This window comes from Crinia signifera, chromosome 11 (genome assembly GCF_055691185.1).
Source record: "Crinia signifera chromosome 11, ASM5569118v1, whole genome shotgun sequence".
Lineage (NCBI taxonomy): Eukaryota > Metazoa > Chordata > Amphibia > Anura > Myobatrachidae > Crinia > Crinia signifera.
Window position 1 is genome coordinate 102275471 of NC_139227.1, and position 13307 is coordinate 102288777.

General features: G+C 48.0%; 1 protein-coding gene across 7 annotated transcripts in view; it reads right to left on the bottom strand.

Annotated features, from left to right (window-relative positions):
* The window catches only part of NELL1 (neural EGFL like 1), a 558514-nt gene that overhangs the window by 170499 nt on the left and 374708 nt on the right, over positions 1 to 13307 (bottom strand). For 4 of the 7 annotated variants that reach the window (XM_083164038.1, XM_083164036.1, XM_083164042.1 and 1 more), the window contains one exon: positions 763 to 885. The exons of the other annotated variants lie outside the window; for them this stretch is intronic. In XM_083164038.1, coding sequence (XP_083020164.1) covers positions 763 to 885 — 123 coding nt within the window. The remainder of the gene's footprint in view (positions 1 to 762; positions 886 to 13307) is intronic. 7 annotated transcript variants of the gene reach the window in all.

Here is a 13307-nt window from a genome sequence, read left to right on the forward strand (position 1 = left end):
ATGGACACCAGATACTGTAATTAAACAAATGTGTTTAACTAAAGTAAAAATACTAAGAAAAAAAAATTCTTATCCTAAGTCACTAATTAGCAGCAGCATGCTATGGATAAGTGCACATCAGCACAGATAAGAAGACCCTGTGTGATCATGTGCTGTCTCTCTCTCCGGTCAGGGATTCCCACAAGGGGGGATAATGAGAGTTGTCAGCAGGGACACCTGAGCAGCTCCAGCAAGCCTCAGTGATTACAACAAATAATCGTCCTTGCAAAGAAACTCCGTAGTGCCACCCGTGCCGTGCCCGAATCAGGAGATTCCGGGAGATTAGGAGTACAATGCAGGGCCGCAGGAGATTTATGGGAAAATGGGAGCCTCCTGCAGGATGCGGAAGGGTAGACAACTATGCCTGACCGTAACATTTCCATTCCATATCCACAGTATATATTTACCACCCTTTAATTAAAACATTTCCATTAAACCTTTAAGGTGGTCTCTGAACATCCAATCAGCTCCTCATGTGCCACAAAAAGGACAAAACATGTTGCACAATGTAGAACTTCCATTCATGGAACATTCCTGCCAATACAGGGACAATAACTGGGATAGGAAGTCTCAGAAGCATAATGCTGGCTGGGTGCCAGAAAGCACAGAGGATATCACTGCTCGTGTCATGCTTAAAGGTAAACACATCTAAAATATAAATGAAATATGCTTCTATCACATGAAAGACATTTGTTAATTAGGGGACTGCAAGGCCAGACCTACCCCGACAGAAAGTGCCATTCCCCACATATCCAGGTTTGCATGTACAACTGTGTCCCTGGACCGAGTTTGTACAGATGGAATTCTTGTCACAGTCGCTTTGTCCGTTTCCACATTCATCATGTTCTACAAAAATACACAAAAAAAAGTTGGATGTATAGACTGTTTAATGTAGCAGAAAAAATTACTCTACAATCTTCCCGCAGCAGTGTATCAGAAGCCTCATCATGTGTGCTGCTGGGGTACCCTGCTCCTTCCTCTATATAATGCTCAGTCTGTGCCTGGGTTTCTGCTGCCTCCATCCCCTCCTCACATCATGTCACTGCCCCTGTCACATGCAGCCCTGTCCACACTAACACATCCCTCATCTCCTGATATACTCTGTGCTGCTGGGGTACCCTGCTCCTTCCTCTATATAACGCTCAGTCTGTGCCTGGGCTTTCTGCTGCCTCCATCCCCTCCTCACATCATGTCACTGCCCCTGTCACATGCAGCCTTGTCCTCACTAACACATCCCTCATCTCCTGATATACTCTGTGCTGCTGGGGACCCTGCTCCTCCCACTATATAACTGTCAGTCTGTGGCTTCCTGCTGCCTCCATTCCCCTTCTCACATCATGTCACTGCCCCTGTCACATGCAGCCCTGACCTCACTGACACATACAGCAACTCATCTCCTGATATACTCTGTGCTGCTAGGGAACCCTGCTCTTCCCACTATATAACTCTCAGTCTGTGCCTGGGTTTCTGCTGCCTCCCATCCCCTCCTCACATCATGTCACTGCCCCTGTCACATTCAGCCCTGTCCTCACTAACACATCCCTCATCTCCTGATATACTCTGTGCTGCTGGGGACCCTGCTCCTCCCACTATATAACTGTCAGTCTGTGGCTTCCTGCTGCCTCCATTCCCCTCCTCACATCATGTCACTGCCCCTGTCACATGCAGCCCTGACCTCACTGAAACATACAGCAACTCATCTCCTGATATACTCTGTGCTGCTAGGGAACCCTGCTCCTCCCACTATATAACTCTCAGCCTGTGCCTGGATTTCTGCTGCCTCCATCCCCTCCTCACATCATGTCACTGCCCCTGTCACATTCAGCCCTCTCCTCACTAACACATCCCTCATCTCCTGATATACTCTGTGCTGCTGGGGACCCTGCTCCTCCCACTATATAACTGTCAGTCTGTGGCTTCCTGCTGCCTCTATTCCCCTCTTCACATCATGTCACTGCCCCTGTCACATGCAGCCCTGACCTCACTGACACATACAGCAACTCATCTCCTGATATACTCTGTGCTGCTGGGGAACCCTGCTCCTCCCACTATATAACTCTCAGTCTGTGCCTGGGTTTCTGCTGCCTCCATCCCCTCCTCACATCATGTCACTGCCCCTGTCACATTCAGCCCTGTCCTCACTAACACATCCCTCATCTCCTGATATACTCTGTGCTGTGGGGACCCTGCTCCTCCCACTATATAACTGTCAGTCTGTGGCTACCTGCTGCCTCTATTCCCTCTCACATCATGTCACTGCCCCTGTCACATGCAGCCTAACCTCACTGACACATACAGCAACTCATCTCCTGATATACTCTGTGCTGCTTGGGAACCTTGCTCCTCCCACTATATAACCCTCAGTCTGTGTCTGGGCATCCTGCTGCCTCCATTCCCCTCCTTACATCATGTCACTGCCCCTGTACATGCAGCCTTGTCCTCACTGACACATCACTCATCTCCTGATATATTCTGTGCTGCTGGGGATCCTGCTATTCCCACTATTTAACTCTCAGTCTGTGGCTTCCTGCTTCCTCTATTCCCCTCTTCACATCATGTCACTGCCCCGTCACATGCAGCCATGTCCTCACTGATACGTCACTCGTCTCCTTATATACTCTGTGCTGTTGGGGACTCCGTGTCAGGCAGATTTATTAAGCTTGATGAAGTGATAAAGTGTCTGGTTTTTATCACTGGTCAATCAGCTCCTAACTGTGAAGTTACAGGCTTGGTTTGAAAAATGACAGGTAGAAGCTGATTGGCCGGTGATAAAAACCAGAAACTTTATCACTTCACTGAGCTTAATAAATCTACCGCCGTGGTCATACAGAAGAATGGTCATTTACCAGGGCCTTTTTTTATTTTGTCTTTTGTCTTTTTACTTTTTTACTTCCTGGCCTACAAGAGGTTTTTCACATAACCTTCAGTGGAGAAATGATTACCCCTGATGAAGTCCTTCCAAGGACGAATCGCGTTGGTTACATGTTCTTGTTTATGAAAGCCATTGAAGCTTCTACCAACTGTACAAATATCTGAGGCAGCTTGCCCCTGTTGAACTTTTTTTTTAATAGAGAACGTTTGGACAAGACTTATAGTTACTATTATGGACTATGGGGAAATTATGTCACCTTTAAGGTTATAAATACCCTATCAAAAGGTTTTGTACAAGAGCGCCAGTACACTATTGCTGCATACAGTCTCTTTCTTCCCTCTCCTTCAGGGAATTTATAGTGTACAGCAGGCATGTCCAGACTGTGGACCTCCAGCTGTTGTAAAACTACACTTCCCAGCATGCCTTGTCATAGATTTAGCATTCCCTAATAGCAATAATGTGGCAAGGCATGATGTGACTTGTAGTTTCACATCCGCTGGAGGGCCATAGTTTGGACATGCTTGCTGTACAGTATAGGCTGCTTTATATTCGAATTATACCATACGATATCGAGCATATATATATACACTCTATTATCTCCAACCAAAATAAAATGTTTAACTTTCGTAAACTTTCCTAACCTTACAACTAAGCCGATCCGCAGGCTGCATTGTAAATATTAAGTATTGTCAATACCCAATGGCGTGCAGCACTCAGGGAGCAGATGATTGGCAGCTGAAACAGCAAGGATGATACAGGCCACGGAGCAGAGGCGGCTTCCGCAATGTAATGCAGCTCAGCCCAGACTCTGCATTCCATTATTTACCTATAAAGGATTTCTAAGCAAAGTTATACAACATAATTATACTGATACCATCACGTTGCGGCAAACACAGGGAAATATCCACAGCTAATGACGTATAGCACCACGCTACACTTTATTGCTCATGAACATTTTATGGCTCCATTACGGCACTAATGGCGTTCTTACTCCAGAATGGTAACTATGCATTAAACTAATATGGTCTGATACTTTCTTTGGGTTTAATACGATCTATTCCCAGAAATTAGCAATATAACGGATTGGAAACAATGCCGGACTTTAGTCTACCCCGGGAGATTTCCGCGCACAGATGGCCGTTATTTCGAGGGACGTACTGTAGAGAGGAACATCACGTGGCACAGGCGGACAACGGGCATTTGCCAAGTGCAGGTAAACATGAATTTATTTCCATGTATTGCGGGCAGGAGCTTAAATCTGCAAGTTGGCAGTGCCCGTGATAGGTTATGACGCAGGACGACAATCTGATATACCACCTAATAAAAAGCCAACTCTCCAACTGTTCGCCGCGGCTCCGAGCTGCCTCTGTTTATGAAGGTATAAAATGCTAAGTTGGTTTTCGAAGAGATAAAAATGTCACTTTGTACAATAATGGAATAAGAATGCAGCAGCAGAGAAACCCAGATATGTAAAAACACAATAAAAGCTGTGCAGTAGGGGCGAGTGGGGGTTGTAGTTCAGAGTTGCACAGTCTACGTAAGATGTAGCAAGCCTTAGAGAGAGATAAAGTGGTTTCACAAAACCACCAATCAGCTTCCACCGATGTGCCCGTGTTCAACTGACCCGCAATTGGGTCGGGGGTGTGATTATGGTGCAATTGTAACTTTTTCGTTTGTGGGAGCGTTTGCAACATGCAATCCTATGGAGCATGGCCGCATTCAACATACCCTCCAACTGTACTGTTTTATCCGGTACAGTACCGTTTTTTAACGGTCTGTACCGGCTAAAATAAACTGTACCGATTGTACCGTTTTTTTTAATATCAGCTCTGGCTGACTAGGGCACTCTGGGAGATGTAGTTGATTATACTGCCGACTGCTCCCCAGGGAGCATGGAGGAGCAGCCAGCTGGGACTACATCTCCCAGGGTGCACGGCGGAGGGCTGTGTCAGGCTCAGCTCCCCCTGCTCAGGGAGAGACTGGGGATGTCTCGGCTGTGCAGAGACTACAAGTCCCGGCCGCTACAGCACAAGTCACCACCTCCGGGGCGGCGTGACGTCACGAGGTAGGAACAGCCAGCCCAATATTTATATTAAAATTGAACGCTTGATGAAATTGGCAATGTGGTTGAAAGTAAAATGGTCGAGGTCACGCCCCCTTTACCCGTGGTCACGCCCCTCTATCAATGGCCACACCCCTGTACCGTTTTTTTAGTTGAGAATGTTGGAGGGTATGATTCAATGGCGTCACGAAGCAGATGCAGAGGATGCGGCACACACCCGGATGTCACCAAAATGCCGGCTCCTCTGCAGTGAAAGGAGCCAGGTGATACAAAGTGATATTCTCCTGCAGAATTCGGCTCCTATCACAGCGGAAGCGGTGGCACTAGTACCGATAGAGCCTTCAGAGAAGCTGGACACGCCCCTGCAGTGATGTAACATGGATTGTCACGCCTCCTTTTTATGAGACCACACCTCCTTTATATGAGACCACAACCTTTTTGGCATTGAGTCTCTGGCACTCAGGAATAAGCACAGAGAGCACAACAGGTGCCACCAAACTCGGGTGGCGCTTCTTCAACAAGTCGCGTTTGTAACTGCCATTGCTGTCTGCCCCTTCTTATACCATCGGGTAGACAGTCAATAGTTCAACACGCTCAAGGTTGACATGGGAAAACAAACCCAAAGCAAATAGGTTGATACAGTGTAGACATTCATTCCGCAGGCCGCCCCTATACCTGTGTGTGTGTGTGTGTGTGTGTGTGGACGCAGAGGAATGGATGTTTATTGCTAGCAAACCGCACTTTGGGGAATATTTTAATGTTGTTTTTCCATTCATTTATTACAGCGGCTTTCTAGGCAATAAATAAGTCATTCATTTGGGTGGTTTTGCTGGTATTTACACGGCAATAAACGCCGGCGGCCACAGACGTCAGCTGGGTGAGATATGATGAGTGGGCACCCAGCCACCGACAAGTATTTGCCGTCCGCTCCCCAGGGGACGGTTCTGCCCAAGGTTACACAATCAGTCACATAGCAAAGTGTGTGACATGGGTCAGGAGACCCTGCAGCCCCCAATCTGCCAGCCAGTGCGGAGATCACAGAGAAGGATGCTGTGTTACATTAACATGCATGCTATATATACTATATACATACAACGTAGAAGGGTTGTGGGCCTGATGTACTAAGCCTTTGATACATTGAAGAGAGGCTAAAGGGCCTGCTTCTGATTTGATTGGTTCCCAGAATATTCGCACCGGGGACTGATGTTTGCGCTTTGCACATACGTATATTGTAATACTAGGTGATTCATCGCGCCCTACGGGCGCTCTTCACGCCGTCGTAAGGGGCTGCGCCCCCTTAATTTGTGAACATTTGCATATGAGAAAGATGGTTAGATTGTATAAAAGATGGCCTGTATTGCAACTTGAGTTATAGGTGAAATGTGTTAAATAGAGAGCATATGATTTGGAAGGGGGTGTGTATTGTTTTGTTTAATTAAAAAGCGGTTACAGAGTAAGATGTACATTGATAGTGTGGATGGTACAGTGACATTTGTGGGTGTGGGTGGGGGGGGGGCTGTGTGTGCGCGTTGTTTAGGTGTGTGTGCAATAATATAGTAGGGTGTTTCTGAGTCAGCGGCTCCCCACTGGCGGAGGTCACGACACAGGAAAACAGGAGGCTGGGTAGTGATAGGGGTGTGTGGGCATAAGGGGGACTAAAGAGGAGGGTGGGGGACACTGTGCAGCTTCTGCCAGTGGGTGAGGGTCCAGTGTGGCAGCACAGGAGTACAGGATGGTGGCCCTGAGTCAGTGTCTCCTCCTACCGGGTGGGAGTTAGGGTACATGAGAGCAGGAGGCTGGGCTATGAGGCATGATAGGGGCATGTGGGCAAAACAGTGTCAGCGATTCCCCAGTGGTGGAAGTTATGGTTCAGGAGAGCAGGAAGCTGGGTAGTGATAGGGGTGTGTGAGTATACGGGGGACTAAAGATGGGCTTAGGGGAGCCGTGAATTGTGGGAGGGGCGTGGGGGGTGGCGTGAATCAAGGGAGGGAGGGGGCGCAGGTGTCCGCGGATTGCGGGAGAGGGCGGGGGTCCGCAAAGCGTGGGAGGGGGCGTGAATTGCGGTAGGGGGGGTTGCGAATTGCGGGAGGGGGGTGTGTGCGGGGGGTGACGTGAATCGTGGGAGGGGGCGTGAATCATGGGGGGGGTGCGCGGGGGGTCCGTGAATTGCGGGAGGGGGGGGCACGGGGCGCGATAAATCACCTAGTTGGTTATATATTCTTGTAGAAGGATGGTAGGATGTTGCTGTCATTCAGAATGCATTTACATAAACAGTAATAGTAACAGTAAAAGATCTGACTTAAAACATCTACAGTAAAACAGAACAGGTGTTATATATTATACAAAGAATTGGTTGATGATGTAGGCTGACGTGCACATAGTTGTCACTGTAAAAAAATTGCTACAAGAAAAAATCAACACAGAAAGGTCAACACATGTAAATGTTGACATAAGTGTGGCACTTCATTGGTGTCCATGTCGACACATGAGAATGAATATGAAAACATTCAAAAAAGAAAAATAAATATTCAAAAACTCATGTCAACCTTTTTCATTGTCGACCATAGCCGTGTCAGTGTTTTGCATGTGCCATTTAATCCTGGGGTTGCTGTGAATTGCGAGCGGGGGTGGGGGGGGAGGGAGGAGGTGAGGTGTGTCCGCGAATCACGGGAGGAGGGGTCGTGGGTGGATGCCGTGAATTGCAGGAGGGGGGGTCGCGGGGGGGGGGGTGCCGCGAATCGTGGGAGGGGGGGACGCGGGGGGTTGCATTGAATCGTGGGAGGGTGGGTCGCAGGGGCGGGGGGTTGCCGCAATGACAGGGGGGGGGGGAAATCGCGGTAGGGGGGGTCGCGGGGGGTGGGGGGGTACCGCGAGGAAGGGGGGGCCTGGGGGGTTGGCACAAATCGTGGGAGGGGGGGGTCGCGGGGTGCCACGAATCGCAGGGGGTGTGTCACGGAGTGGGGCCGCAAATCGCGGGAGTCGCCGCAAATTGGGGGGGGGTGCTGTGAATCGCGGGAGGGGGGTCGCCGGGGGGTGCCGCGAATCGCCACAAGAAAAAATCAACACAGAAAGGTCAACACATGTAAATGTTGACATAAGTGTGGCACTTCATTGGTGTCCATGTCGACACATGAGAATGAATATGAAAACATTGAAAAAGTGAAAAATAAATCTTCAAAAACTCATGTCAACCTTTTTCATTGTCGACCATAGCCATGTCAGTGTTTTGCATGTGCCATTTAATCGTGGGGTTGCCGTGAATGGGGGGGGGAGGAACACATTGCTCTGTTTCTGGACTTTCTTCTTAATTGATGGATTACCATCACCTGTGCTTAAACACCTTTCTTATCAATTACCCTGTTTAAAACAGGTGATGACAATCATAAATTAAGATGGAAGTCCACAAACAGAGCATTCTGTCCCTCCTGGAGAGGGTCATGTTGGGAGATATGGAGGTGTGGGGCGCTCACCTGGTGTCAGAGCCAGATTAAGGTCTAAATGGGCCTGGAGCTGAAAATGATCAAGGGCCTGTTATGCGCAATAATAGGGGTTGTGGCCAGTACCTAATAATGTGTGGGGGCGTGACCAGTGTTCTGGTTGGGTGGTCTGCTCATGGGTGTGTCTCTATTTGTGTAAATACTTTTAACTAATTATATATGCCTGGAAAAAGCAGGGGGCTGGCATAGGAAAAATGCAGGGAGATTTTCAAAGGTGCACCCACAGGATGCCGATGTCCTAAGATACTTGCGGGGTGAGGCGGCACTCCAGTCAGAATAAAATAGTGTGCCGAGCGTAGCAAGGCACCGTGCCCTCTGCTTGGCGAGTGCAGCGAACCCGAAAGGGGGAGCGATCCACAGCCCCCCTTGTCGGCATTGCGGCAGTCGGGAGTCCGGCGTCGGTATTTTGACCGCCAGCATATCATACCGGACCCCATATATCCCTTAGACAAATCATGCAACACAATAGTAACCCCTTTTTACTGTACACACCCCTTTATACTCTTACACATTATGCCACATGGAATGAGAAAAAAATTCACACTGACTGAGCCAAAATTCACACTATGGTTCACGGATTGAGTCAAAATTCACGTTATGCCACACAGATTTAGGCAAAAATTCACATTCTGCCACATGGATTAAGCCAAAATACACACTATACCAAACAGATTGAGCAATAATGCACAATATGATTCATAAACGGGCATTGCGCGCCAAAGGTGTGCATTAAAAATTACACCATAATATCCATTACATGTTAAGCCACACACCATAATGTCCATTACGTATTAAGCCAAACACCATAATGCCTATTAAAAATTATGCTACATAAGTGCTGCTTACCTATATGCTCATTGCCAGGGGTTCCATGCTCATTGCCAGAGTTTCCATGCTCATTGCCATGTGGGATTACATGCTCATTGCCAAGGGGGGATACATGCTTGTGGTAACTGAGGGACAGCCGCCGCCAGGCAGAAATGACAGCCATTGACAGCCGGACAGAGAGCAGGGGGCTGCCCGGCTGTATTCAGAGCAATGTAGGTCCCAGCTATTTGATACAATACCCCTTTCACACCAGAAAATGCAGGGATTTACCCAGGAATATTGACCCAGGATCAGGGACATTCCTGGATTGGCCCCTTTTACACCAGCCTAGTTCCTGCATTTTCTGGCGTGAGGAGGAGAGAAAACTACCCTCCCCCTTTAAACAACCAGCTATATCTTCGGAACCAACTGACCCATTTACACGAGGGATTCAAATTATTTTCAAATGAATTTGGTCCTGTGAAACTGGGCCATTTGGTTCCAGAGAAATCTGTCCTCAAACAACATGAACAACCATGAAATTACATTTCAAAAATGAAAAAAAATAATAATAATAATTTACACAAAATATCTCTAGAACCAATGAACCCATATGGACCAGCCTGGTATCAGATTGAAGGCCCAGCAATTTGGGTTAGACTGAGATCAACCTTGAGCTTCTGCGATGCCGTTGGAACCAGGTGGGAGTCGGAATTTGTGGGTCTCATGTTATCCTATGGGGAAAACGTTCCAGCTTTGCCAGGCAATATCTCCGGTTTCCAGGGGGCTAGAGACGCGGGGCTGGGCTCGTTGGAAAGCCCTGACCCTCAGCTACAAAATGAGCCTATTTAGAGAGTGGGCCTGGAGCTGTAGCTCCATCAGGCCCATTGTTAATCCGGCTCTGCCTGGTGTGTCTGGTGAGTAGCTGTGTCTTTGCTGTGAGGCAGAGGGTGTCTGACACTGTCTGTGGGCTCACTGGGCTGGTTCTCTGTCGTGTGAGTCAGTCATGTGAGTCAGAGGCTCCACCCAGCGTTACAGCTTCAGACATACTTTGAGTGACAGATGTAGCCAAATATATAAGAGATTCGCATGTGCAGGGCTGCGGATGCCCTTGGCGACTTGCACAGTAGCCGAGGCATTCGCACAGTGGGGGGCAGGATGGTGGCTCATCTGGCGGGTGGCGTTACATGGCTTGCTAAAGCAGAAAGTCAACCATAATCGGACTCAAAGTACAAGCCAATTGACCCCTAATTGTCATTTTTCAAACACTGTCTGTAACATGGCAGTTAGAAGCTGACTGGCCGATACTTTACCTCTCGCCACTTTATCACATCTCAAGGCTTAGTACATCTGGCCCTCTATGAGGCGTCTCAGACATAACATCTGACAGATCCCCGCTCTCAGCGAGAGACCCGTAACTGAAGGGAAGACAGACCGGTTTTATGCCAAAAACAATTCCGGAGAGTAAAACATTCTGCGAGACTTATAATTATCCGTAATCACAGACTGTGTGGTGCTAAATGGATACAGTAAGTTGACGAAACGCTTTTGAACGATAATGAAAGATTGTTTAAGCAACAAGCGAGACAATGGAAGAGGAACATCGACGCCCAAAACTGCAATATTCGGAGCCAGCGAACCGAGGACACAAAATGATTGTTTATATGGAAGAAATATAATTTGGCATAGGGAGAAAAGGCCGCTGTGACACCGCTAAGAGCCGCGACTCCTCAATTAGGACAAAGGGACGACACCTGTACAGAGGGCTCGAATTTACAATATGGCACATAGACATAAATTACATTTCCAGGTACTGCGCTATATCCCCAGCGATATACAGCCCGCAGGATATAGCACCGGCTCTGCTGAAGACGTAGAGACTAGCGGCTAAGACCTTGGAAAACATTTCCAGATGACCGCTAAATTCTAATGTCACAAAAGAACTAGGCTGGAAAGCATTAAGCCGCTAGTATTATTCCCATTGATTTACTGTATAAAACACACTCAGCCATGCAGCAAAAAGCCGGCATTGATCTAATCTTTGTGTAAAAAGATCTCAAACAAACGGAACAGTAAAAGAGTTATAACGGCGATACTGTAACAATAACACCTCCGGGGGAATTATTTTAGCATTTGTTTCTTATCGAACGAATTAGTGAACTGTTGTTAAATGTAAGGTGACCCCGTATTAAAGTTTAACTATTCGGGTTATATATTTTTTATTTAATTTTTTTTGTTGGTTGTTTTGTTGGACATGAAATAGCAGAAGTGAAGGCAAACAGCGGGGAACTACGAGCAGCTAAGGGCTGCAGGCCTCCCTCAGAATAGGCCCACCACCCAAAATGGACTTTTTGTGCACTTAAAGCAACAAACCAACATACTGTACATTTCTTTTTCATTAAACAGCAAGCTTAGTATAATTTAATAATTTAAAAAAAAATCTCCTTCTAAAAATATTTCTGGAGGGAAGTCACATATGTTCTCCACCAATCAAACATACATACATACATACCAGCTCTCCGTGTGTCATGTGATGGCACATTAGGGAAGAAGGAGAGAGAAGACTCCAAAGCCCCTCTGCTCCCAACATCAAGTGAAATGTGACTGGTTGCTATGGTAGTCACATGACAAGGGCCCTTTTTCTGACTGAGTCGGACGGCTGCGTGTTCGGACGGACGGACGGCTGATGTATTGTGTGAAAGCCGTGCACGTCCCAATACGGCGTGAATTCTGTACAGAAAACGATCGTATGGAACCATCCGAGCAGGGGGTGGAGAGGGGCGTGAAGGGGTGTTTGGGCTCATTACCATATGCGTACGCCCCGCGTTTCATGGGCGTTCCCATGAAAACACTGGGCGTACATATGGTAATCCAGCCGTGACGCACGTGTGGGGGGGCGGACAGCTGACATAGCCGGATGCCAGCTGCCCGCCCATATCCCTGCGTTCGCACAGAGAAATGTCCGAGTGGTCTGGAGCACTCGATACTGTCAGACCGCAAGCGACCATCGGAGGATGGGGGAGGTTCCCACAGATGGGGGAGTTGTTCACATGAAACATCCACTAGCGGTCGTTCACTCTGCATCTTACCGCATTCGGACGGTAGGCGGGGCTAAGAACACTTAGTGGCCGTAAATAGGCATCCGTCCGAGTCAACTAGATATAAGGGCCAAGGTGCAGATTTATAACACAATAACAGAAGAAACAATCAAAGGGAAAATGCTAAATACTCAGATTCTACTTTTAGTCTCCAGCAGTGATATAATTGGAAACGAACAGGAATTTTTCATTGGAGTTTTTATTGACTTGTAAAGAAACTAAAAAGCTCATCCAGCAGGAAACAAAAATCCCACAGTAAGGTGAAATTAATTGTAGCAAAACGCCTACATGATAAATGGTTACATGCATATTTATTCCTCTGGGAGGGGCAACTTGGTTGGTGAAGGGGGCGTGGCCAGCGGGATTATGCGATATACCGTACTATAAAACCGGCATTGTATAGTGACCGGGGCTAAGATGACAACATTCAGAGCGTGTCTTTGGGTCCGCCCACTGAGGAAGGCGGTTGCTGGAGGATCCGGGTGGGATACAGGACTCTTGCCTGTCTTTCTGGGGCTCCTAAATGCTATGCAATGGCATAACCACCGTGAGCCAAACCCTGTGGTGGCAGGGAGGCGCTGAGTAATGTTGGCGCCGGCGTCTGCAGGAGCTATGCTGCGTTCGTAGCCGGGAGCTGGGACCTACTTTGTCTGCGTCCCAGCCCTTACAGCAGACAGTATTTAGGATGCTAGAGGGGGCAGCAGCGGCCTCCTCTAGCATCCTTCAAAACAGTCTGCTGTAAGGGGGCGGCCTTTTTATGAGGGACATTTTGTCATAAGGACTCGGAGCCCGGAGAAGCCTAGGAGTGCAAAGTAGATCTGCGGTCCCGACTCCTGGCCACGAATGCAGACAGGTAAGACAGAGGGGGGAGAGTGGGAGACGCCAACATTTTGTGGTGGGGGGCGCAAAATTTGGCGCTACGCCACTGATGC